At 43.5% G+C, this 27287-nt stretch overlaps 1 protein-coding gene across 1 annotated transcript in view; it reads left to right on the top strand.

Moving 5' to 3' along the window:
* The window catches only part of SKA1 (spindle and kinetochore associated complex subunit 1), a 652565-nt gene that overhangs the window by 248387 nt on the left and 376891 nt on the right, over positions 1–27287 (top strand). Inside the window, exon 4 of the mRNA XM_044078227.1 lies at positions 10553–10644. Within this exon, the coding sequence (XP_043934162.1) occupies positions 10553–10644 (92 nt within the window). The remainder of the gene's footprint in view (positions 1–10552; positions 10645–27287) is intronic.

The following is a 27287-nucleotide window of genomic DNA, read 5'->3' as shown; positions in this document are numbered from 1 at the left end:
CAGGCTCCACGAAGTCTGCATCTCAGTTTTTTCCTTGAAACTTGAAACACTTCAACCCAGCACTAGAAATAAGGCAATTTAAGACCGCACTTACTAAAACTAGCACTAGCTTACAGCTTGCACTTCAGCCCTATACTCAGGAAGTATAAGGCTCTTTACTCATCCAATCAGCAATACAGTCCCAACCATCTATTCAGGCATGTTCAAGGGACAGCTTCAGGTGTGCTCTCCGGTCCAGCTGGTGAATCTGCGTATCCTGAGGCAATGTTACAATTACCTCATGTACACAGACAACCCCCTCCTCCTCCCAACCAACACAAACATATGTGAGAGATGTAGCTACACAGCCAAACTGGAGGCTAAGCTCTCTCAACCCACGACTGGATCAACCAGTCACAAGGAGAAGGGCAACACTAGCACCACATTACCAGACTTACATAGACCAGCCATAGATGCACCAGAAAACCACTCTCAGAAACATGCAAAAACATACTCGGAGGCTCTAAATAAGAACCTGCCTAAACAACAGAGACCTCCTAAGCATACACCCAAGCAACCCCCACCCCACAACAGAAACCAGGTAACACATACGTCAGAACATCAGTGTGCCAAGCAAAAACAGCCACTAAGGCTAAATAACACACCTAACACACAAGTAATCGGTGATTCTATCATCAGGCACACAGACGTCCCACTCACTAGACTGAACAAGGAGAAGGTTACCGTAAGCTGCCTGTTGGGTGCCAGAATCCTCCACATAACACATGCACTCGGGTCACTCCACAACAAGTACAAATATGTCTCTGTCATTGTACATTTTGCTGTAAATGACCTGAGATGTACCTCCCTGGACTACATGAAAAGAGACATGGAGGAGCTCTTTGACCATGTAGCCCAGGCTGGTATGACTCTGACTCTCATGCCCTCACCCAAAATGATGCCAGCATACGAAGAAAAAATGATCAGTTTCAACAATTGGTTAAACTACTGGTGTCATTCAAAGGGATCCAGTACTTGTCAAACTGGGACGACATGCTTGACAAGCCACGTTGCTTCTCCAGAGACTGCTTGTACTTGTCGCCCCTGGGCTTTCGAATACTGGCCAAGACTCTTGCCGCCCCAATACTGCCTTTTTTAGGCAAGGCTCAAAAGACAAACCCGGCTCCATAAACAACAATAATAAACAAAAACTGAGGGTAATACTGCTCAACGCCAGAAGTCTAAACCTCAAAATGTACGCACTCAAGGCTCTCCTTAGTATGGAAGAAATCGACGTATGTGCAGTGACAAAAACCTGGTTCAAGGCTCCAGAGGGCACCCCAGCACTACCAGGCTATAACTCCTACCATACCTTTAGGTCCCAAAACCAGGACCGGAACACAAAAGGAGGGTGTGTGTCCATATTCATCAAGAACACCCACACCTCCAGGTTAGTAGCACAGCACGTGGAATCTGAGACCATCCAAGTGCAATTGACAACGGGTAAATTGACTGTTCAATTTATAGCTTGCTACAGATCTCCCACCTTGTTTCAGGACCCTCACGCAGCATTCCTGAGAACATTAGAAAGTATGAAGATTCTACCCAGCACCATGCTACTGGGTGACTTCAACTATCCAAACATTGACTGGGAAAACTACTCAAGCTCAAACGCCCTAGCCCAATGCTTCCTTGAGTTTATAAACTCAAATGCCCTTGAACAGCTGGTCACCACTCCCACAAGAGGTGACAACATACTGGACCTGGTCATCACCAACATGGGGAACCTATGTTCCACACCTGAGGTAAACTCGTCATTGGTAAGATCAGATCACAAACCACACTGGACATCCACATCCCGACCCCCCCCCCCCCCATCAAGGAAATCAAGGTAAAAAACTTCTCTAAAGCCAACTTCACACTCCTCAAGACTGAGGTGGGAAGTTTCAAAGCTCCCAATCAAATGGAAAATGATGACCCATCAGCAGAATCCTTTACAAGTGCATTCTATGAACACCTTCAGGAATGCATGGATCGAGCCATCCCAAGTAAAACCAAGACCAACTCCTCAAAAAAGAGGAAGCCAGTCTGGTGGACCCCGGCCATAAATAAACTTTACAACAGAAGGAGGAAACTCCTGCAAGATAGAACAAACTTCCAAAATAAGAAGGCATCTCTGATTAACATCAGTAAAAAACTGCGCTCCCTCATTAAATCATCCAAGGCCAACTTCAAAAGAAAAATAGCCAATGACTCTAAGGATAACCACAAGGCCTTCTTTAACTATGTCAAGAGTCTAGGGGCAAACTCTCAGATATGCTCCGAGCTAGTGCAATAATGGCCATAAATACACTGAACCAACCGACATTGCCAACATCCTGGCTGACAAGTTCAATGCAAACTTCACCCCCCCTCCACCAAAGGGGCTAGCACCCATCCCAGAAGAATGTGGCGCTCCAGATATCTCAGACACACAAGTAAAGTCAGCCCTTGCAAAGGCCAAAAACACAGCATCAATGGGACCAGATGCTATCCCAGGTTGTGTCTTACACGAGCTTCAAAATGAACTAACCTCCCATCACAAATCACTATTCAAACTCAGCCTCTCTACAGGCTATGTACCCAGAGAATGGCATACAGCAACAGTTGTACCACTCCGTAAAGGTGGTGCCACAACTGACCCTGGGAACTATCGCCCTATAAGCTTGACTAGCTTGGTCTGCAAAGCCATGGAACACATTATCATGGAGCTCATTAACAGGGACATTGGGAACCTCCAGACACTGGACCTCCATTAACAGGGACATTGGGAACCTCCAGACACTGGACCTCACCCAGTTCGGCTTTGTTAAAGGCAGATCTTGCTTCCTGAACTTGGTCGACTTCTTCGAAACAGTCACCAAGGCCATAGATGAAGGGAAGGTGGTCCACACAGCATATCTGGACCTCGCTAAGGCGTTCAACACCATCCCACACTCAGGAATCATAGACAAACTCACCAGCTTAAATATCAACCCCCATGTCACGAGATGGGTTGCCAATTGGCTCTCAGACAGAACCCACACGGTAAGAGTGGCAGGTGCCATGTCTGACTCTAAACCAGTCACAAGTGGAGTCCCACAGGGCTCAGTCCTGGGACCCCTCCTGTTCGGTATATATTTCTCCGAAGTACAGGCAAAGGCGGAGGGACTGTGGCTAACCAAGTTCGCAGATGATTGTAAATTGGGTGCAATAATTGACTCTCCAGCTGACACAGACATTCTGCAAAAGGGTCTCACAGAGACAAACATCTGGTGTCAAAGTCACGGCCTCAAGCTAAATGCCAAAAAATGCATAGTAATCCCATTTGGGAAAAAACAAAGTACATACAAACTACCACATAGATGAGAATCCACTAAGTACAGAAGAAGTAATTGGGGACCTGGGGACCCAAGTAGATAGCATGCTCTCCTTTGATAACCACATAGCCAAAACGGTCAGGAAATCCTTCTATGTGGCACACCTGATCACAAAGGGTTTCTCATCCAGATCCAAGGAGGTGATTGTGCCCCTTTACTTCTCACTCATTAGGCCCATAATAGAGTACAATGTCCCATTTGGGATGTACCTCACTAGACACCTGCAAAAACTAGAAAGACCACAGAAGTACCTCACTAAGAGGATTAAGGGCCTTAAACAATTACCCTATGAAGCACGACTAAAAAAGCTCCAGCTCTTCTCAGTCGCTTACCATCTGCTCAGAGGTGATCTATGCCTTACCTATAGGGCCATGTCAAACCCTGAACTAATGGATATGCTTCACCTCAAAAAACGAGATCCCTCAGAACCACTCATTCTAGCGACTTGAACCTATGTACAACAATAAACAGGACATGCTGGAGGGATAGATTCCTGTCCCAGCGACTCCCCTCACTCTGGAATAGAATCCCAATCCATATTCGACAGAGCTCCTCACTGACGCTCTTCAAGAGAAATCTTGATGAATGGATGGGTAATCGTAAGTTCTACCCTGGGATCACTTCAGGAGCCCTGTTAACAGAGACCCAGGTTACTAATCTAATGGGGAGGCGAAAGCCATCACTCTGTGGCTAGGCTTATAAATGCCCATGGGCAGATAGCCTAGTATTTGCCTATGAACCTATGAACAATGCATTGGTCGGGTTTATTCAGATAGAGGTTTGTCTCTTCCAGGAAGAGTTGAAGGTTCATTCAACCCGATCTATGGCTACGTCAGCAGCTTTTTGGTCTTGGGTCCCTTTAGATGAGATTTTTTCAGCTGCTACTTGGGCCTCATCTCACACCTTTATTTCTCATTATAAACTGGATTTGGTCTATAGGAGTAGAGCGTCCTTTGGCTCTGCCGTGCTTCGGAATATCCTTTTGAGGGCCTCCCAAGAGTTAGGTAGCTGGGGACTCTGTCCCAGAGGTTGAAGAGCAAATGAAGTAAACTACTTCAGGTAAAGAAGTTTTATGTACTCACCATAAAGTTCTGTCTGAGTAGTTCTACTTCATTTGTCTTCAGCCGTCCCCCCCCCTCCTTCCCTCTAAGCTTATCCTTTGGGATATGACGCATCCTTTGTACCGGACAGGTATTGCTGGGATCTTTGGTTCTGTCGGGGCTAAAGTTCATTTGTAATGTTTGTGTTTGAGGATAAGGTGTTTTTTGGTCGGGTATGTGTTACCTGTTAGGCAGCAAACTCGAGCTGAAGGGAGACAGGGGAATTATGGGTAAGGGAAGGAGCATGGAGCTTGGAGCCATAGCTGGAAAATGCAGCTGTGTCAGATCCGATATGGATCTGAGAACCCCACAGGTTGAAGACAAATGAGGTAGAACTACTCAGATGGAACATTATGGTGAGTACATAACTTCTTTTTTATTTACTAATGATTCTAGTGAGTTGAGTACTAAAGTGTTTAGTCATTCTGTCTATGTGGCTTTCAGACTGCATTAAATTTTCTTACACAAAAAAGGATTTACATGTCATGCCCATGAAATATTCAATTAAACAATGACTATATCTTGTGTATTTGTTTTTTTAAAGAAAGCACTTTTTATAATTTAGTTATTTGATAATTTATTGTCCTTCACCCCCTGCTGCCTACTGGCCATTTGCACCACTTGGCCATCTGGCTCATTTGTTTTTCAGTCATGGGTTGTTTGTCATTTAGGCAGCCATCAGTGATTTTCTTTCTTTAGCTGTAACTCATCAGTACATGCCTGGTAACATACTCTAGGGTTTATTGTGCAATGGAAATCGGTGAGGGCATGTCACTAATGTCTGCAAGTGATTTAAAACCTCATGACTGCCCTGCTTTCCTGGAAGCCACCACTCTTGAATTGTCTGATCTTTTCACGGACTCTGCCACAGGTCTGTGCATCCTAGATACATCACCTCTCTCCGCTGAAGAAAGGCAGGCTGATTTAGCCGCATCACTCCTCTTTCCTACTGCTAGCTGTAATTACCTGTGCTACTAATCAATAATGGGTTCCCTAGGTTGTAGTCAGGGCCTTAACCTTCTGCATCAGTGGAGCTGGTTAAAAATGCATCTTTGGATGGTATATAATGTGGATTTCTCGGACCACTTTTGCAAAATATTACAATCAGGGTGTGGTCTCAAAGTCTGGGTCATCCTTGGAGGTCACACTTATGAGGTATGCTTTCATAATGACACCCAATCAGCGAACTTGAGACTTTGTCATAAAGATTTTCAAAATGTTAGACCATATTATGTCAAACACAAAAGTTATGTACTTAACAAAATTAATAATTTGCATTGCATTACTGTAATCCATCATCGGTGTACACACTGTCCTTACCGTCCCATCAGCTTGACAAGCCTGGTCTGCAAAGCTATGGAGAGGATCATAATGGAACTCATAAATAAAGACATAGGGGACTTGCAGACTTTGGATCCAACCCAGTTTGGCTTTGTCAAGGGCAGATCATGCCTTTTAAACTTGGTTGACTTTTTCGAAACAGTCACCAACGCCATTGACGAGGGCAAGGCAGTCCACACAGCCTACCTTGACCTGGCAAAGGCTTTCGACACAATACCCCATTCGGGTATCATTGAAAAACTCACCAGCTTAAACGTAAACCCATACGTCACAAGATGGGTTGCAAACTGGCTAAGTGACAGAACCCACAGGGTCAGAGTTGCTGGCGCCATGTCAGACTCCAAGCCTGTCACAAGTGGTGTCCCACAGGGCTCAGTCCTGGGCCCACTCTTGTTCGGCATCTACTTTTCAGAGGTACAGGCAAACACAGGAGGATTATGGCTGACAAAGTTTGCAGATGACTGCAAATTGAGCACCATAGTTGAAAACCCATCTGACATAGACATCCTCCAGAAGGGTCTCATAGAAACGGATAACTGGTGCCAGAGCCATGGCCTAAAGTTAAATGCCAAAAAATGCATAGTCATTCCCTTCGGGAAAAACAAGGTTACCCCTAGTTACCATATAGGTGGCAATCCACTAAGCACAGAAGAAGTTATCAGGGATCTGGGGACCCAGGTTGACAGTAACCTTTCGTTTGACACTCACGTTGCCAAAGTAGTTAGGAAGACCTTCTACATTGCCCACCTGATCATGAAGGGATTCACATCTAGATCAAGGGAGGTCATCGTTCCCCTGTACTCATCACTCATCAGACCAATGATTGAGTACAATGCCCCATTTGGAATGTATCTGACCCGACACCTGCAGCAATTGGAAAGGCCCCAAAAGTTCCTCACCAAAAGGATAAAGGGTCTCAAAAATATGTCTTATGCTGCCCGACTGAAGGAACTACAGCTCTATTCAGTCGCTTACCGTCTGCTCAGAGGTGACCTGTGCCTGACATACAAGGCCATGTCAAACCCGGAATTAATGAACATGCTTCACCTCAAAAAATCTAAATCCATCAGAACTACAAGGGCAAGAGACTTAAACCTCGACACGGCTATCAATAGGACGTGCTGGAGGGACAGATTCATCACCCAGAGACTCCCTATGCTGTGGAACAAAATCCCAGTTCATGTGAGGCAGAGCACCTCGCTGGCCTTGTTCAAGAGAAATCTTGACCAATGGATGGGAGATCGCAGGTATACCCCAGGGATAACCTCAGTGTCACTGCTTGACAGAGGCACAGCAAAATAATGGGCATAGTATTCCTTCAAACTAAAGGGGTGGCGAAAGCCACAAAAACTCTGGGCTAGGCTTATAAATGCCCTAGGGCAGATAGCCTTGTATGAACCTATGAACCTATTAAGTAGGTGAGGTCTACAGGAGTACTGTTGTAGTTGCGTATGTTTTCTAATGTGTGTATTTTACTCTTATGGGTGACAAACTGGTGGTCTACAGGTAGTGTATAAAGTGGTACGTTATGGATAAGGGGAGGAACTAGTACTTGGGGAAAGTTTATGTACCAAGCTAAGACCTGGCATCTGAATCCTAAATGTTTTGATGGAGGAACCACAATAGTGCAGATCTGCTATGGTTAAGTACATAACTTTTGTCTAAGTGCCAAATATAATAAAACTTGCCTTCTGAATTTAGAACTCCAGGGCTGTAGCTACCTCACAAACATTATTTTTTTAAAGAAAGCATTCTTTGACAATATTTGTGCATTAGCTACATGGGCATCAAGTACTTCTTGCAAAGCAATATAATCTGGATGTGAGCTCTAGGTCCAGGTCATCCCTTAGAACTACTGTCCATCAGAAGTACATTTCCAAGAGGATCCACTTAGGAAGATGGATCCTAGTATCAGTTATGTAAGCTATATACCATAATGGTAGATATGTGTTGGCATTTCTGTCTTTATAAAGTTCCTTCTCTATCACCATACAAACTATCTTTTCCCAGCCTCAGTCCTGATCGGCCTGAAAGGGTTTTATATGGCTAATTCCCTTGGGTTGTTTTTCCCCTTGTAAATTTTTGCTCTGACGCATTGGTCTACAGAGATCTGGGTAAGGTCTTTGTTTGCACAGCATCATGGGGATAAGAGAGGGGCTTGATAGCCTGGGTAAATGTTAGATGATAACCCAAGACCAGCTGGTCGTAGTCATCCCGGTGATGAAGGTGGAAGTGAGTGCAAGTCTTTTCTCATGGAAAGTGTGCAACTTTTATTTATTCTGCTTTACACATTCATTAAGGTAAACTTTCACTGAATCTTCACCAGTATTGCTTAAAGATCAAATTATTTTGAAAAATCTAGTTTCCATTTTTTTAGGCATTGGTTGCTTCACCCATGTCTCATACCTGCAGGCTCTCATTTTATGAAAAACTAGATTTTCTTTGTAGTGCTGTATATAGTAAGTACTTCCTAACATATATACTTAAGGCCTGACATTTGCACAGCTATTAATTGTATAGTAAGATGTTACTACTTTAATGCCAGTGCTAATGTTTGCCCTGTATCAGTACCAGTGCAAGCTCTTTGGAGGTCCACTTTGTTTTTATTTTACTGATTAGTTAGCTGGGTAAACCCACTAGGCACAAGTCCTTTCATGGGTGAATAAGAACAGTGTATGCTTAAGTGACATGGTCACAGTCACTTAGCAGACAAGTGGAGGATGAAAGAATCAAATCCTGGACTACAGGAAGCAGCTTATTAACCACTTAAGCCTCAGATGTATGCGTTAATTGCCAGGCCATATAATTCTGTTTCTTTGAGAATGGACGGTCTTGCATAAGGAAAACTAACTTTATTTTAACTGTGGCACATTTTTTTCACAAAGACTACATGACAAAACCTGCTTATGGAAATGCCTCAGAATGAGTTAGGATTATATTTCGATGCTTTATTTAGGATTTTCATATAAATTATGCCTTTTATTGCCCACGTGTGTAAAAAATATAAATTTGGGATTTTTTAACGTCATGAGTTATACAGGTACTTTGCTAATTACTTTAACTGTGCTGTCTGAAACGTTTATTATAGGCATGATCAGACTTTATTGCCTTACCTTTAATGCAAAGTCATTCTTCCATCTGGATTTCTCAGGGTGACCTTCATGCAAGCTATATTTTATGTAATAAATTTGGTTACTATGTCTACTGTATTTCCCATATATTAGCTAACCTAGAGACATGGATTATGTCAAGGACAGTGCTTTCTTAATTATGTTTTATTAGGACTTTCATATTATTGATCATTAGGAATACAGAAGCAATATTATGTAGGCTTTCATGAAGTCCATAAAATGCCTAGCCGAATACATCTTTAAGCAGACACATTTAAAATGTTTTGCCTTTTTACATGTTCTATAGTGCTATTTTTTTTGGATGATTTTTAGTCATTTTCACCTCCTGGGAAAGGTCTGTTTCTACTTGGGAGTGTATCCAAATATTATATTTTATGTAAGGAAAATATTTTTTCATTGCACTCGCAGCTGGTGTAGATAAATAATTTCATAATAAGATTCTGTTGTATGAGTAATTGAACTATGTTTGTATATTTTTTGTGGTTCTGTGTACATCTAGATTGGTTTTATACTAGAAAACATACTTTGGGTTTTGCTAATACCTTAGTACTGCTATTTGCCTATCAGATGCACACATCCCTACTAGGAATACAGGAAAAAAGAACACGGACTAACGTAGGATTCATAAAGGAGCGTTATGCTGCCTACAGCTGTTCCTAAACATGTGCAGAACATGAGCTTGCTTTTTTTGCAGAGAATATGCTATTATATGACCAGGAAAACAGTGCATAGAATGTGAATAAAACCACAAGTAAATTTTATTCCACCATAAAATTTCCTAAAAGATCTGATCTTATGGTAATAACCTTATATAACTACATTTTCTTGATCTGATCTTATGGTAATAACCTTATATAACTACACTTTCTCGATCTGATCTTATGGTAATAACCTTATATAACTACACTTTCTCGATCTGATCTTATGGTAATAACCTTATATAACTACACTTTCTCGATCTGACCTTATGGTAATAACCTTATATAACTACACTTTCTCGATCTGATCTTATGGTAATAACCTTATATAACTACACTTTCTCGATCTGATCTTATGGTAATAACCTTATATAACTACACTTTCTCGATCTGATCTTATGGTAATAACCTTATAAAACTACACTTTCTCGATCTGATCTTATGGTAATAACCTTATATAACTACACTTTCTCGATCTGATCTTATGGTAATAACCTTATATAACTACACTTTCTCGATCTGATCTTATGGTAATAACCTTATATAACTACACTTTCTCGATCTGATCTTATGGTTATAACCTTGTATAACTACACTTTCTCGATCTGATCTTATGGTTATAACCTTGTATAACTACACTTTCTCGATCTGATCTTATGGTAATAACCTTATATAACTACACTTTCTCAAGTGGCTAAGCAGGACAAAAGAGGAAAATGGTATCTGCCTGAACTGCGTAGAAATGCATGCTTTGATAGCAATAACAACCTAGATATAACTATCACTCATTCATTTATTATTACTGGAAATGGCGCAAGGGAATATGGTCTCATTTTAGGAGTAATTAGAGACAATATTATTTGCAGATGAGCCCCTCTAAATCCATAATCTGCAAACTTTTCTAGGATCTCAAAGCATCCTTGGATGGAGATATGAAAGCTGTTCTGCACCTAAGCCAAAACATTCCTCCTCATTTGCCTAGAAAAGCAGCTGCCACGTGAGTACTTTTAAATGATGCAGTGAACGTTTTAGTGAAACTATGTGCACACTTACAGATGGTGCTTTTGTGCTTTCTTGGTAACTTGAACGTTTTTTGGTAAGTTGAACTTTTGTTGAGAGATTTGCACTGTTTTGCGAAAACTATGCTTACTGTGAGTGGAAATGGTTTACAGTGTTTGAAACCCACTATCACCCAAAAAGATTTTACAAGGGGTTAATTGCCCTTAAGAGCTTATGGCTTTCAAGGCTTTACTGTAAAAGCTTACTCACACACTGCCACAGCTTGCTGTGATGGAAAGTTTGGTTTGTTTTTGCTTTCTTGTATTTTGTATTGTTTCACTGCCTTCTTCTGTTTTGTATATTGTGATTTATATTCTTTACACTGTTTATATTTGTATTCCACCTTTAATTGCATATTTAAACTAGGAAAGAGACCAGAGCTGTTTCTCTTGAGTCGCATAGAAATTAAGTTTTCTTTCACCCTGCTACCCTAGTGCTGTTGTGTTTTCAAACTCAACTGTCTTTCTAGTTGTTTGTCCCTTTGTTAACTTCACCACGTTGCTCCTTCTCTCTTTCATTTGCTATTGTGAGTAAGCACAAAATTATCAATCTGAAGTAGTTACTTCATTTGTTCTGCAACCTGTGGGTTACGGATTCGGCTTCGGATCTGAGCCGGCAGCTTCACAAGCTAAAGGATCCGAGCTCCTAGCTCCTTACCCTACCCATAATCCCCTGCTGCCTACTGCTTTACCTCAGATCGAGTTTGCCGTGGCTGAAGACAGCTACTCGCGAAGAGCTTCTTAAGCTAGGTGAGATCGTTTAGATTTTTTTCTAATTGAGAGAATTGTTGAAATGTTTTTAGGTACAGTTAGTATTATTTTCAGTCACATAAAGTTAGTTACCCACTCCTAGTTATCATGGTCGTTAGTTTTCTTTTCTTTCCCTCCCCCCTTAGTGTTTGGGTGTGTGTGTGTATGTGTTTCATAATGGCGGATGGGCCCAAAGCCATTTTTTTCCAAGTGCACTGAGTGTGGCCATAAGCTTTCCCCAGCTGATGGCCACACTCAGTGTGTCCTGTGCCTGGGGGTGGCCCATTTATCAACGGCTTGCCAAATCTGTGCAGCCTTTAATCCTCGGGCAATCAGGGACAGGAAGAACAAGCTGATCCTGGCAGGCCTTCTCCCCCAGGACTCTGCTTCTTCTTCCTCTCCCTCAAAGGGTCAGGCTACTACCGTAGCCCCGACGCCTTCAGTTCCCCCTGCTGTGCCTGGGACTCAAACTCCCTCTACTGTGCAGAGCTCAGGGGACTCTAGTGCTTCTTTCTCCGGGGAAAAAAGGCACAGGGAGAAAGACAGACACAAGTCTCACAAAAGGCGGGCTGAGGCTCACCCCTCAGCCCCCCCTGCTAAAACTTCTAGTCTTCCCTCGAAGGTTCCCTGATCCTCCCCCTCTCGGCTCCGTTCGCCTCGTTTCTCGCCGGAGGAGTACCGGTCTCCTTCGAGGTCGTCGAGGTGGCCCTCCTGGCCCGCTTCGACTTCCTCTAGGTCTACAAGGAGCCTTACTGACGCGGACATGGATCGGATGATGCGTCGATTCCTGCAGACCCAAATGCAGATGGGAGTGCTCTTGCCTCCCAACTCAGGGGGGGAGCTCAGTCCCTCTTTTTGCTCCGATCACTCCTTCTTCGACCTGGTTCAGGGTTTCAGAGTCATCGGATCCAGGTCCTTTCGGAGCCGGGGTTTAGTCGGCGCCGATAGCTCTGGTATCTTCTCCAACGTTGCCCTCGAGCATGTCGGATCCTAGCTCTCTGGGCCGAGGACCGAGCATCGGATCCGTGGAAATTGGTGTACCTTTGGCTCAGGGTAGGTCAGAGCACACCTCTCTCTCGGATCCGACTGCTTCGGCTCTGACCCTGATTCCTGCTTCAGAGCTGAGGAGACTGCTTTCGGAGCCTGGAGAAAGTAGTTCCCCTTCGGCTTTTGAGGTAGTGGAGAGGGTTCTGTCAAGGTCTTCCAGATCCCCGGTTCGGGCCTCGGATCCTCCCGCCCCCCCCTTGCATATGGGTCTATCCTCCATCATCCGTCCTATGGGACAGCCCACTCAAACCCTCCAGTCAGTTCCCTTGGAGGAACAGGAACCCGTGGGCGAGCCCTCCTCGGACAGTCCCACCGAGGAGGTGCCTCGCAAACGGCAGTGTAAAAGGGAGGCACTTGGACTCCCCTGAGTCCATCACCACAGACATTGATTTGGATGAATGGGAAGGTTACCCAAGGTCACCCCCCCGAGGATGTCTCCTTTGGAGACATCATGGAAATGTTGCATATTAGAGGGAGGTGGTCTGCCCAAAAACCTTCCTCTGACGAATCGGTGTTCCTGAAGGCGTTTGAGGCGGGCCCGTCTACCTCCTGGGTGTCCCCCCCCCGGCTGACCCCCTGGTGGACTTAATTACTACCAGGGCGTGGAAAGAACCCGACACCATGGAGCCAATCCCGAGACGTCCTGAGAAATTTCTTAGCCCCCCCCCCTGCAGATAGGCAGTCCTGGGCTAAGGGGTCTCCTGTTGATGCCATGATGGTGGCGGCCGCCACGAAGAAAGAGCTCGCACAGGAGAGTTCCTCAGTCCATCCCCCGGATAAGGAATCTCTGGCGATGGACCGTATTTGGAAGCGGAGGTTTGCTTCAGCAACCTTTTCCATAAGGGTGTGAACTACATGGCACACATCAGGCTACAGCGAGACTTGATTAAGGAATACGCTGCAGCCCCTCCAGAGTCCATGACGGTCGTGGATAAGGACACATTTGCGACTCGTATGGCCACTCTAAAGTCCATCTCTAACATGTCCATGCGGTTACTCTCTCATGCTACGGAGGGAGCCGCTAGGGCCAGCAGAGCCAGGGTAGTCTTGCGGCGTCACGCCTGGCTCCGCCTTTGCGATTTCTAGGATCTCTTCAAGGTGTATTTTGCAAATGCACCCTTTGACGGATCTTTGCTTTTTGGCAAGACCGTACGCGAGACGCTGGTCCCAAGCGAGAAGGATGGGAAGACGCTGTCTGCCGTCGGGGTCCACTTCTCAACTCCCCAACGATCCTTTTCTAGGAATCAGAGGGGACAAAAGAAGTTGTGGTTCCGCAAGTCTCAGCAGTCCCACCCGGCTTCGGACCCCTCGTTCTCTAGAGGCAGAGGGGGACAAGGCGGATGCTGGCCCAGAGGCAAAGGGGGGCCGCGTAACTTCGGGTCTAGGGAACCTTTCTCGGACAGGCCCGCGCAGCAGCCCTGAGGGCTTACCCGACTGTCCCTCTCTGGAGGCAGTCTGGGGACGTTTATCGGAGCACCTGTCAAATTGGGAGTCCATCACGACAGATCGATGGGTGCTCCAAATCATATCCAGAGGTTACTCAATTCCCTTCATACACCTACCCCCCAAAGTCAGACGCCTCTCAGATGTCCCACCTGATCAAAGGGAGGCAGCAGCCTTAGAAGTAGCAAAGCTACTAGGGAAAAGAGCCATCCGGCCCGTCCCCCCAGACCAGTCTGGATTGGGCTACTACTCCAGATAAGACAAAATCCACGGCACACAGGATCCGAACAAAGTGCTCCAGTCACCAAGTAAAATAAATTCCTTTTAATTTTGTACTGCAAATTCTCCAAATAGGTAGTTGAATACAACAAACACACAAATAAGCCAAGCGCTTTCACCTAGTGAATTACCAGGCTTTTTCAAGGCAAACAAGCTGTCCATTCCAAACAACTTCTAAATAGCATCAACAATTAAGTTAAAACTCCACCCATCAATTAAATAAACCAGGTGGTTAATACATTTGAAATAAAAGGTAGCAAGTAATAAAATGTATTTTCCAAGTCAAAATACATGTCTTATGTAAAACATAATTATAGCTGGGTTGGATAATCTTAAGCAATGTAATACAGTGCAAAATTCATTGTCTGTGTAAAATTATTACAATAAACTAAGGTAAAACAAATCTGATGCCTAAAGTGCTTTCATGAAAGAAGTACACTTCTATCCCCAAACAATTAAAATGCACTGAGTAAAGACTAGGAAAAATTAGGTTACAACAAAAGCATTTTTTAACATTCTGTTTGTTCACTAAGCTTTAGTACAAAGAAATGTACAAAACATGATCAACTAAATCAGTCTTATAAACGTGCTCTTCTCATTTTTAAAATACTGTTGATGTTTAAAGCCTCATTCATCCCAGGGGAGGTGCAAACATCCAACCTTAACTGCCAGAACAACTCACGGTTCTCTAACCTAACTTCCCAGTTACCCCCTCGTGGGTCAGGAAGTACCTGTTCCAACACCATAAATTTAAGGTTCATCCTTTCACATACCTGGGAGTGCTTAAAAAAAGCATTGGTGTCCTTACATCTAGTAATATCATATTGATGCTCGTACACCCTTCTCCTAAGCTGCCTCTCAGTTTTTCCGATGTAGAAACCAGAACAATGAGTGCAAATACCCATGTATACCACCCCTTTACTTGCACAATTAAAGTGCTGATGAAATTTGTAGTTAAACCTTCTAGAGGGAATTGTGATGGTGTCCTGGTCAAACATGTACTGACATTGGTTACAGTGTCTACATTTTGAGGTACCAAGTTTCTTATTTCTAGTTTCACAAATAGTTTTCTTTCTCCCCTCAAAGAAGTATTTTAAGTTCTTACCCCTCTTCCTAACAAAGCTAGGCATCGAGGGGATAAACTGTTTTAGATCTACATTGGTGGATACTATGGGCCTGAGGGCTTACCCGACTGTCCCTCTCTGGAGGCAGTCTGGGGACGTTTATCGGAGCACCTGTCAAATTGGGAGTCCATCACGACAGATCGATGGGTGCTCCAAATCATATCCAGAGGTTACTCAATTCCCTTCATACACCTACCCCCCAAAGTCAGACGCCTCCCAGATGTCCCACCTGATCAAAGGGAGGCAGCAGCCTTAGAAGTAGCAAAGCTACTAGGGAAAAGAGCCATCCGGCCCGTCCCCTCAGACCAGTCTGGATTGGGCTACTACTCCAGGTTCTTTTTGGTGCCAAAAAAGAGAGGGGACTTAAGACCGATTCTAGATCTCTCCGCCCTGAACCTGTTCGTCCCCAAGGAAAAGTTCCCGCTCGTCACTCTTCAGTCTATTCTCCCCCTTCTTCAGGAGAACGACTGGATGTGCTCGATAGACCTCCAGGATGCCGTACTACCACATCCTGATGGACAGACGATCCAGGAGGTTTCTCCGCTTCCGGCTAGGGGCCAGTCATTATCAATTCTGGGTCCTCCCATTCGGCCTTACCTCAGCTCCCAGGGTATTCACCAAGGTCATGGCAGTGGTCGCAGCCCACCTGAGACTCCAGGGAATTCAGGTCTTCCCATACCTGGACGACTGGCTCCTCGTCGCCCCCAGCAGGCATCAACTCGGAGTGGCAAGGGATTACACTCTTTCCCTTGCCCAGGAAATGGGCATTTCAGTGAATCTTCCAAAGTCCTCCCTTCAGCCAGTACAGGTCCTGGAGATTATTGGGGCCATGTTGAACACATGCATCTGTTGAGCTCTGCTGACTCCGGACAGACTGAACAGCCTATCACATCAAGTTTTAGCCCTCCTTCGAAATCCGGCTCCTGCGGCGGAGTTAGTCCTGAGAGCACTGGGGTCGATGACAGCTGCCATCGGTCTCTGTCTGCATGCACGCCTCCGGATGAGGATCTTACAGTGGACTCTTCAAGTTCAATGGTCGTTAGTGCTTCACCCGATCAATTCCCCGATTTCACTGAGCAGAATCTGCAGGGACTCCCTCCTTTGGTGGCTTCACTCACAGGAGCTGCAAGAAGGGAGACCCTTTGTAATTCCCCCACCCCAAGCCACATTTACCACGGATGCTTCTCGCCTCGGGTGGGGGGGGGGGCATTGTTCAGGAAGAACTGTCCAAGGCACGTGGACCCTCTTGGAGACCGTTTTGCATATCAATGTCCTAGAGATGAGGGTGGTGCTTTTGGCGTTGCAAGCTCTCCACGACCTTCTCCCTCTAGGAACTATTGCGATTTAGACAGGCAATATGGCGGTAGTCTGGTACATAAATAAACAGGGAGGAACCAGGTCTTACCCCCTTTGCCGAGAAGCCATGAGAGTGTGGGAATGGGCGATATCCACCAACCGCTTTCTGATAGCAATGCACATTCCGGGTCGGTTCAACATTTTGGCGGACAAACTGAGTCTGGTGATTCTCACTCCATACGAGTGGTCTCTCAATCCTTCAGTTGCGAAGCAGATCTTCTACTTATGGGGTTGGCCTCGCTGCGATCTTTTCGCCCCTCCATCAAACACAAAGTGCAGCGAGTACTTCACCATACTTCCCCCTTCAGGGGAGGCCCCAAGAGACGCTCTGGTTCATGCTTGGCCACCCGGTCATCTCTATGCTTACCCCCCCCTCCCTCTTATGGTGAAATTCATTCAGAAAGCACATCGGTTGGGGAGCAGAGTGATCCTCATAGCCCCATTCTGGCCTCATCAGGTTTGGTTCCCTTACCTACGGTCTCACAGTGTTGTTCCTCCATGGATCCTGGATCCTATTCCAGATTTGATATCGCATCCTGCGGGATTCCAAACCCCGAATCTGCTAAACCTCAAGCTGACCGCTTGGTTGATCCAGTTCCTCTGATGGCTAAGACTCCCGGTATCTCATCACCAGTGAAGGCCATTCTGGTGGCGGCCCATAAACCAGCCACCAGAAAAATTTACTATAGTACATGAAAACGTTTTTCCATTTGGGCCGAAAGCAAAGGCATGGACCCATTTACGGTCCCTATTCCTACAATTCTGGATTTCCTGTCACTAATCTTTCATCAGGGAGGAAGCGCTTCCACAGTTAAGGTACAGTTAGCAGCTATTTCCCACTTTCATGTGGGGGATGAACTAGGATCAATAGCATCCTCAAAGATATGCAAAACCTTCCTCAAGGGCGTTTTTCTCCTAAAACCACCGGTCAAATCTATAGTGCCCCCATGGGACTTAACCTTAGTGTTGCAAGCCTTGACAAGTCCACCTTTTGAGTCCGCCTCTTCAGTTTCTTTAAAATTCTTGTCTTGGAAAACAGCCTTTTTAGTCGCTATTACATCAGCCAGGAGGGTCTCAGAACTCCAAGCCTTGTGCATGAAACCTCCCTACATCATTTTTCATAAGGATAGAGTGTCTCTCAGGACTAACCCCTCTTTCCTACCGAAGGTGGCTTCGGAGTCAAATATTAACCAATCAATTAACTTACCAGTGTTTTTCCCAAATTTTCAGAACAAGGGGGAGTACACATTGCACAAATTGGACGTACACAGACAATTACGTTTCTGTCTGCACAGAACTAAAGATTTTCGTAGGTCTGATTAGTTGTTTGTGTCTTTTGCCAGATCAGCTAAGGGAAAGGCAATTTCCAAAGTAACTCTGGCAAATTGGATTTCCCAATGCATAACTCACGCATATACATCCTCAGGTAAACCAGTTCCTATGGGAATTCACGCTCACTCAACCCGTTCCATTGCTACATCAGCAGCCTTTTGGTCCAGGGTTCCTCTGGACGACATATGTTCAGCAGCTACTTGGTCCACTTCTCATACGTTCATCTCCCATTATAAATTGGATATGATTTTGAGGAGTAGGGCTTCCTTTGGCTCCGTGGTGCTTCGGAATATTCTTCTGTAAGGCCATCCAGGGTTACTTCTAGAGGTAGCTGGGGACTCTGTCCCACAGGTTGCAGAACAAATGAAGTAACTACTTCAGATAAAGAAGTTATGTACTCACCATAACGTTCCATCTGAGTAGGTACTTAATTTGTCTGTAACCAACCCCCCCTCCATTCCCCCTAACCATATCGGGATAACTGGCCAACTGTGAAATGTCCTTTTGTCATAGCATGAAGTAGGGCTTGATCCTCTGTCGAGGGTGTGAGGTGTTTAAAATTAAGCAAACTCGATCTGAGGTAAAGCAGTAGGCAGCAGAGTATTATGGGTAGGGGGAGGAGCTAGGAGCTCAGATCCTTTAGCTTGTGAAGCTGCCGGCTCGGATCTGAAGTCGGATCCGTAACCCACAGGTTGCAGACAAATGAAGTACCTACTCAGATGGAACGTTATGGTGAGTACATAACTTCTTTTTTTGTGAAATCACTTACCTTCAGCTATTGAGATTTATTGGCCATCCCACTGTGTTCCATACAGCCAGAATGTAAAGAGCCCACCCCCTTCCAATCTGTCTTGCTCTTTTAAAATTAGTGACTTACCACTTAGATAAAGCTTAAGTTGCCCCCTCTCTTCATCTCTACCTGCTCAGTGCAACCTGTAACTCCTAGAATATTAACCCATTCTTTAACCTTGTTAGAGTTATGTTAAAATATACATAAATAACATTAATTACTTGTTAGTCTTGAGGCAAGAATAACTCTTCAAGATGTGCAAATCATTTCTTCCTTTTATTGAATAAATCACAGTGTTGGGAGACTGCCTTCACAAAGTTTTCAAACAAGTCTCACCAAGCAGCAAAAACGTACACTTTTTATATATTTTTTTGTTATCAGTAACATGCATGCAGAATTCTGATGTTCCCTATTAGTTAACAAATCAGTGTCTCTGCAGATCCTCATGCTTCTCACTTAGTACTGCACATGAACACTTAACTACCATGTTTTAGTAACAATGTTTAAAAAAACATAAGCTACCTGGCCTGGCAACCTGTCTTGTTTTTCGACCTTGAATCTTCAGTACCAGTACATGCTGCCTCCCCAACATTCCTTGTAACTACCCATCCCTGCCTGGGAAGGTCAGAGCTCACATAAAACAAAATCTCTTTCACACTGTGTTCTTTCCTCCCTTCCTGGGCATTCCAGAACCAGACTTTGTAGATCATGGTTGTTGTTGTTGTTGTTTGTCTTTCGGCTTTTCCTGGTTAGGGGTCGCCACAGCGGAACTCTGGTCCGCTAATGATTGGCAGTAGATTTTCACGAACGCCGAGGTGCCAGCTTGACGTTCAACCAAGGCACGCCCATTTACGCATGTCTTTCGAATGCCTACCCAACTGCGGGGAGGACATACAGACTCCACACAGAAGGCACTTCCCGCACTCCAGCCGAGAATCGAACGGGAGAACCTGTTGCTGTGAGGCACCAACGCTTCCGCTGCACCTCCGCGGATTGACTAATATCCCTTAACTCCTTCAGCACTTTCTTTACCTCAGTCATCTGCTAATGCACTTGTAGCTTGATATTAGAATGCAGTTGTAAAACACTTAAAACTACAATAAGTATCTGTAGTTTGCATAACAATACATCTGTACTACATATTTTTTAACGCAAACAATTATTAAACAATTAATTTGTGAAGAAACTGTAAGTTAATATGCATTTTGTAAAGAATAATCATGAGAAATACATTTTTCTCTAGTAGATTCCCCCCTTTGACACAATCAGTGTTTTTCTTAATTTGATAAAATACACTTCAGCGTCGTAATATTCATCATCTGCAGTTATTGAATTTTCATTCATCTTAAGTGACATTTCACGTGCAGGTGCACTCAAATACTTTGTGATTACAGCCTTTTGAATGGAAAATATAAAAAAGTTAAAAGAATAATACCAATTACTGTAATGATACCTTGTAATTTAGTAATTCCCAGGTTAACAAATACACTGCCCAACCATCCAAAAAGTGTCCATTGTTTGGAAGTGCTGTCCTGATCTCTGGCCCTCTGCTCCATGAAATCGGCCAACATTTCTTGTTCATGATGATAGTCACTAATAAAATTACTTACTATGAGGGCACGTGGCCCCCCTTTTGCAGCAAGCATTATATCAAGTGCCAATCAATTTTTAAACACCACAGTTCACATTTCAGGCATGTCTCAATTTGCCATTCTGATGTGATGTGAAGTATGGTTGGCTGCCTCTTGAAGAATTTGAGCAAGCATGATGATTTCAAGCATCATCCTTCGCATTCCATACATTGGAACAAAAGCTGAAAATACTTGCTCTGCCCCGTGGATTTCTCGCTTATTTCTCAGTCTGCCTGCTGGAGGGTTTTCAAAATGCTGAATAGCAGGAGTAATATAACCCACAAAACAACACTCTGACCAGTTTATGGGCAACCAGGCATAGGCATGGTCACCACAAATGTACTAACGATCCTTAATCATGCCCATGCCACACCCTAGTCATGGCATTTTGACTGCAAAGAGTTCAACACTCTTTCATGTCTAGTGACATTACAATTGATAATTCCCACTGGCATAGTCCCATTTCTGGCATAACATGTCTCCATGATTTGTGGTGGCAAGCTGAAGAGACGCAACCTTTGAAAAAATTAGTCACATTAAGCTACTTTGGATTAGTGTCATGAAGTTCTTTCTGAAATGTTACCTATGATGCAGGAATTGGAATCATGGGAATTCCTGCCCTGAATGATGAGGTATGTGTGAACACACCCAACAGTTTGTCACATTTAAGTCCACATCATACGGTCTCAGAACCAACAGTAAACTATTTTTTCTTGTCCAGATTATAGAAGGAGACCGCAGTAAGAACAAAATTACCTGTTGTCACATGATTCATCATAAAGTGCTGTTTAAGTTGATTTTAATTCTTCACTGGGGCAGATGATTCATCCTTCACACTTTGGTCTTCTGTCGCTGGCAATGATGATTCATCTGGGGCCCCTACATGACAGGTCTTCTTCTAGTGGGATGAGTGAATCCAGGTTGGTTATCCTGCACAGCAGACTGCAATAAATGTCAGCAGGACTTGATAAGGTCCCTTCCAGCATGGCTGCAGGCAATTCTTTCTCTGGAAATTTTTCACATAAACCCAATCACTCGGCTGCAGTTGGTGACACGGATAGTCAGGAGGTGGAAGAAGAGCTTCTTGTATAGTTCTGTGATACTGCTGTAAGAAATGGACAAGTTGTTAGAGTAATGTTACATCGTCCTTTAGAGCTAATTTATTTATATTTATTTATTGACATTTGTTAACCGGGTTAGTCCAGTTGAGCCAGGGACCCATTTTCAGTGGAGAACCAAGGAGAATAGCTCCAGACAATAATACAAGTAGTTATGATATTTAGAAAATATTAAAGTAAGGCCACAGAAATATAGTGCAAGTCAAAAAGTTGTGCAGATCAGTACAATGTGTAGGTAAAATAGTTAAAAAGTACAATTTCAAAATTTAAGAACAGCAGTTTATAGCAAAGGTGAAATCAAAGGTTTAGAGAATGTTATGGAGTAAAATATGAATATAGTTTGCTAGAACAAGTACAAGGAGAAAAAAAGAATTGATATGGAAAAGCAGTCAAGATGAGCAGAGCGGAGATCAAGATGAGCAGAGAGGAGATCAAGATGAGCAGAGAGGAGAGTAGTTCAAGTGGGGGGTTTGATAAGAAGTTTAAGTACTTTCTTAAACAGGTGTTTATGCTGAATGCTTCTTATGTTGAGAGGGAGTAAGTACCAAGCATGGGCTACAGAGTATTTGTATAGGGTCTTACCAATGATTTTGTTGGGTTTGTATAACTGAAGGAGGTGTTTACTGGCAGTACTGAGGTGGTGAGGGGGGTTATAGAAGGAGACTAAATTGGAGATGGAGGGACAGGATGAGGGTTCATATAGGATAGATTGACCAATATGTAGCTGGGGTATGAGTAGCTGGTTGGTGAATTCTGGCCACTAGAGTGATCTAAGGGCAAGACAGTGGTAATATCTGAGGAAGGTTGGTGGCAAATCTGTCAGTTTTGTTATAACTTTGCTCTAGTTTAGTGATGAGATGTTTGAACATGAGTAAGGACAGGGGCAGCATAAAGAAGGCAGGGTAGGAGTAGGGCCTGAGTGAGGGAGGGTTTGGAGGTGGGTGACAGACATTTTTGATTATGATAGAGAAGTCCAAGTTTCTGGTGGGTCTTTTTTATACTTTGAATGCGAGTATCACATTTTAATTCGTCAGTGATAACTCCAAGTAGTTTAGTATGGGGTTCAGGTTTAATAATGGTGTGTTGAGAGAGAAGATAAAGAAAAGAAAGAGGCTTTGTGCTGAGCAAGAATTTTAGGGAGGAAGAGAGAGTTTTTATTTTTTTATTTAATTTTTGACAGAGGAAAAGGTTTGTTGAGTGAGCTAGTAGGTCAGGGATGTTGTGGGCAAAAGTAATGAGGGTGGAGTCATCAGCGTACTGAGGTGTAGACAGGTTAGTAGCAGAGAGAAGTTAGTTAGTAAAGGGGCTCAGAATGATCTTGGGGAACTCCAGTTTTAACAGGGAGGAATGGAGAGAGGACAGAGAGATGGCTAGACATCCAGTTGATGGAGGAAGTGGAGAGATGGAGGTCTGAGAGCTTAGTATGAAATTTAGAATGCGAGACAGTATCAAAGGTCTTTGAAAGATCGAGGAAAAGACTGGAGACAAGGAGGTTATTAACACGGGCTTCAACTATTGTTTGGGTAAATGACAGTAATGCAGTAGAAGTACTATGGTGGGGTCTAAAGCCATTTTGGTTGGGAGTGAGGAGATTGTTTTTAAGAAGCTGAACATGGATGCAACTTTCCAAGACTTTGGATAGAGGACAGGATATCAATGGGTCTAAAGTTAGAGGGATCTGTAGAGTTGCCGACTTTGTGAAGAGGAATAGTATAAAAGGATTTCCAAATGTCAGGGACCAGGGCTTCTGAGATGGGAACAATTAAGAATAGAGATAGGGTAGGCAATGAATTGTGCAGCTATTTTTAGGAAGTGAGAGGATAGTTGGTCTGCTGAGGGAGAGCAGGGTTTAAGTTTATTAAAGAGAGATTTAATTGTGATTGGGACAGGTTGAAAAGAAAAAGCATTGAGGAGAGTTTTGTGGGGTAGTGGAGGTGTTGCGTGAGGTGTACAGTTTTGTTTAAGTGTGAGGTTTTAAATAGTTTCTATTAAATAGTTGCTAAGGAGGGTGGCAGTTTCAGAAGCAGTGTTTGGAAAGGGGTTGGGAGTAGTGGGATTGCCTGGGTGGAGTAGGTTGTTGATAGTGGTCCAGAATTTTTGGAGTTTTGTGTGGGCTACTTTGGTTAGAGGAAAATAAATCTCTCTTGTCTTTGACTAGTTTTTTAGCCATGTTTCTGAGCTTTTTGTATGTCTGCAGTAAGAGAGGGGACTTGTTTTTAACCCTGGCTTTCCAGGAAGAATCTCTTTTGTGCATGACTGAGCGGCTTTGTTTCTTAGTCAGGGGGCATGGTTGGATTTCCTTCTGATTTTCCTGGAAGGAACAATCTTATTAAAGGAATTTACTATCTCATTGAGAGTGAGGTGATAGATGAAGGACCCATTAGGATAGTTTTGAGTTAAAAGTGTCTGTGTCGAAGTGAGTAAGGTTTGGCATATCCTGTAAGTAGCGTCTTTAGGTGAGTGTTGGGTGAATCTGAGTATGAAAGTTGGAGAGTGGTCATTCAATGAGTTGGGAAGTATACTGTGGTTATGATAGTGGTGAGGGACTGAAGTAAGTCTCCAGTAGAGGATGGGTCCAGATGAGGAGGTTTTGTTTTTTCTAGTAGGGGTGGAGTTGTGTTGGTGAAAACCATGAAGGTTAAACCTTGGGGATGAGGGGGACATTTTAGTCCAGTCTATGTTAGTGTCCCCAAGTATGATAGTTTCATAATGGATATGGTGAGTGATCCAGGACAGGAGGGTTCTCTAGGAGGGGGAATATTCTCGCCAGGGGGAATGTATATAGAGACTATGGCAAATTTTTTGTGAGGGTTGAGGTAACAATTTACAATGAGTATTTCAGCAGGTGAGAAGCAGGGAACAGAGATGGAGAGAGGGGACTGGTTAAGTAGCTCAGGGTAGAGGTTAGCAACCCCTCCTCACTGTTTATTGGTTCTATCTGAGCAAAAGATGTTGTAACCTGGAGGTAGGATTTCTGTGTTAAGGATGTAAGGTTTCAGCTATGTTTCTGATGGGGCAAGAATGTGAAGAGATGCGTTTCTGTTACTTTATTTAAAATACGTTGAATATTTAGAGAAAATGTTGAGAGATTTGGAAGGGGAAGTACTGGTAGGAAGGAGTAACTGAGGGGGAGGGGGATGATATTGTGCAAGGAAGAGATGGGAGGTCCTGGATTGGGGTGGATGTCTCCATCCAAAAGAAGAGTGTTGAAGAAAGTGAGAAGAGAGTAAGTTCAGGGTAGTAGGGAGTCTAGGTTTCTGACCAGAGGGGAGAGAGCGGAGTTATAACAAGTCTGATGTTTGAAGAGGTCGGATGGTGAAATAGGATTGATAGAGTGATGAATGGTAAGAGGTAGTTGGAGGAAGAAGAGAAAGGTGGTGAAGAGCTAGAGGCCACATGATCAACGATTGGGTAGGGATAGAGAAGTCTGGTAAGTGAGTTAAGAATGTAGTGATTAAGAGTAGTGAAAGCAGAGAGGGTGTGATTAGATATGAAAGTTAAGAGTTAGTGATGGAGTAGAAGAAAGGAGGAGGGGAAGTGGGAGTAGTGTGGTTGTAAGGGAAGAGAGAGATGTGGGAGTGGTTTTGGCAGTGAAGCAGGTGATAGATTAGTCAGAGAGGGTGATTGGTCAGATGGGAGGAAGGGGTGTGATGTGTAAGAGTATACAGTAAACTCTCAGTTAACTGGAACTCAAGCAACCAGCACTCTCCTAGCCATAGGATTACCCCGGCATCATGTCACCCGACCTTGGTTCCCAGTGCCTCTATCAAGTAGATCCACTGGAGTTATCACCGGGATAAATTTTCTATTTCCCATCCACTCATCAAGACTTCTCTTGAAGAGGGTCAACGAGGTGCTCTGCTTGACATGTATGGGAAAGTCTATTCCATAGCATGGGCAGTCTCTGGGTTATGAACCTGTCCCTCCAGTACAAACAATCAGCCATTGCAAGCCTTGAACCCAGCACCCTGTACATCATAGCCACAGCAATTTACTACTAAGCCATTCCGTTTGGAATATTTAAAACAAATGTTCATATCTCTGGAACCATGGGGGTTAGGGAGGAAGTATAAATGGCAAACTCTTCAGCACAAACTATTTTTATAGTGGTAGTATTCTTTAGGTTCTGGGTCTTAAACCAAATTTTATAAGTCACAGTAAACATAGTAACTATTACATTTGTAATATTTTGTAAACAACTTAAAATATCTTGGCATCTACTCAAGTTACCCACATACTGTCAGCAGCATTTTATTCATCTAGCTGAGAGCTTTCATACGAGGCCAAGGAGTTCTACGTGTATTACTTGGTTGTTGATATATTTAGAAAATTGTGAAAATTATATCCATATAAATTAATACCATAAAAGCTGTGATGGGCCCTCCTTTCCCGGGCCAGTAATCAAGGAGCTTCACTCCTCACTATTGACACTGGTGAGAGACTGTCATTAAAACAGGAATGGATTTACCCAGTATTTCAAATGCAGCTCTTTGCTTCAAGCATAATTTCCCCTAAGAGCACACTGGAAACACGGCCCAGGTCTAGGATTGGATGCTCTTTCCAGATCCCAAACAAGACTCCGTTTGGAGCACTCTGTCCCAGTTCCAAGTAACTGACACACCCACACCAGGGAATTTGATTTACATACACACACACACACACACACACACACACACACACACACACACACACACACACACACACACCTGGAAAAGGCTGGCACATATTTACTAACTGTGCCCCTTTCTAGTCAGAGTTCCAGACAATAAGGTAACTACACTGCCACCAGTCAGTCACTATCGGGCTCTTGCAAGGGTATCCAATTATACTGAATAAATTCAATGTAAATGTAAATGGCAGAGTGTAACCAAGCAGCAAGGCTTTTTGAAGTGGCAAAGGAGTCACCAAAATAAGCACAGGTACTCACAATATGTTAAATGCAATCTATAAAAGACTAGCCACAATAAAAAGTCTAAAAATATTTAATAAAAAGTAATAACATAGAAAACATAAGAATATTAAATGTCCAAGTACAATAAATTATCACAGTTTCAGTCACAGAAGAAATAAAAATAACAGTTGGACAGATTCAGAAAAACACTACTTAACTAATCACACTGATCTCCTGACTAAAGAATAACTGTTCCCTAGCTAGCTTAATTCAACAAGGCAAGATGAGATGCTTACTTCCACTAGGCAAGATGATGAACTTGTAACTACTGAATGAACTGATCAACTGTCATAAATGTTTAGATCAGGTTCCAAAGAAAACAAAACAAGCTGCTGTCAAGAGGTCCATCCTCTCAGGTCTAGTTAGAGAATGGTATCACATTTGATCACCTGACTCTAGTAAAGTACACACTCTGAGCTTTTCCAAGATTTGTTTCGGTATTCAAAAAATATATAACCATTTCAAAAACTTCTGCTGTTCCCTTACAGAATTCTTTGTTTAAACATAAATATTTAATCAGTTATAATAACACTGATAAACATAAGCATCTGTACAAGTCAGTGTGATAGTCAAGTGGCACAAAATTGTTTACAAAACTCCAGCTAATTATGCTGGTATATGTTACATATGCACTGCCCTATTCTCCCTGGCACAGATGGCTATACCTCAAATTGTCACATCTCTTCCCCGCTTTGAAGATTCGAGTTATTTTTTTCAAGTGATCCTGAAAAAACGTTGCTTGTGAGAAATGGGCCTTTTTA

This window comes from Protopterus annectens, chromosome 1.part1 (genome assembly GCF_019279795.1).
Source record: "Protopterus annectens isolate FY-2018-M chromosome 1.part1, PAN1.0, whole genome shotgun sequence".
Taxonomy (NCBI): Eukaryota; Metazoa; Chordata; order Ceratodontiformes; family Protopteridae; genus Protopterus; species Protopterus annectens.
Note: the sequence above shows the minus strand (reverse complement) of the source record. Positions and strands in the feature narration are given on the sequence as shown.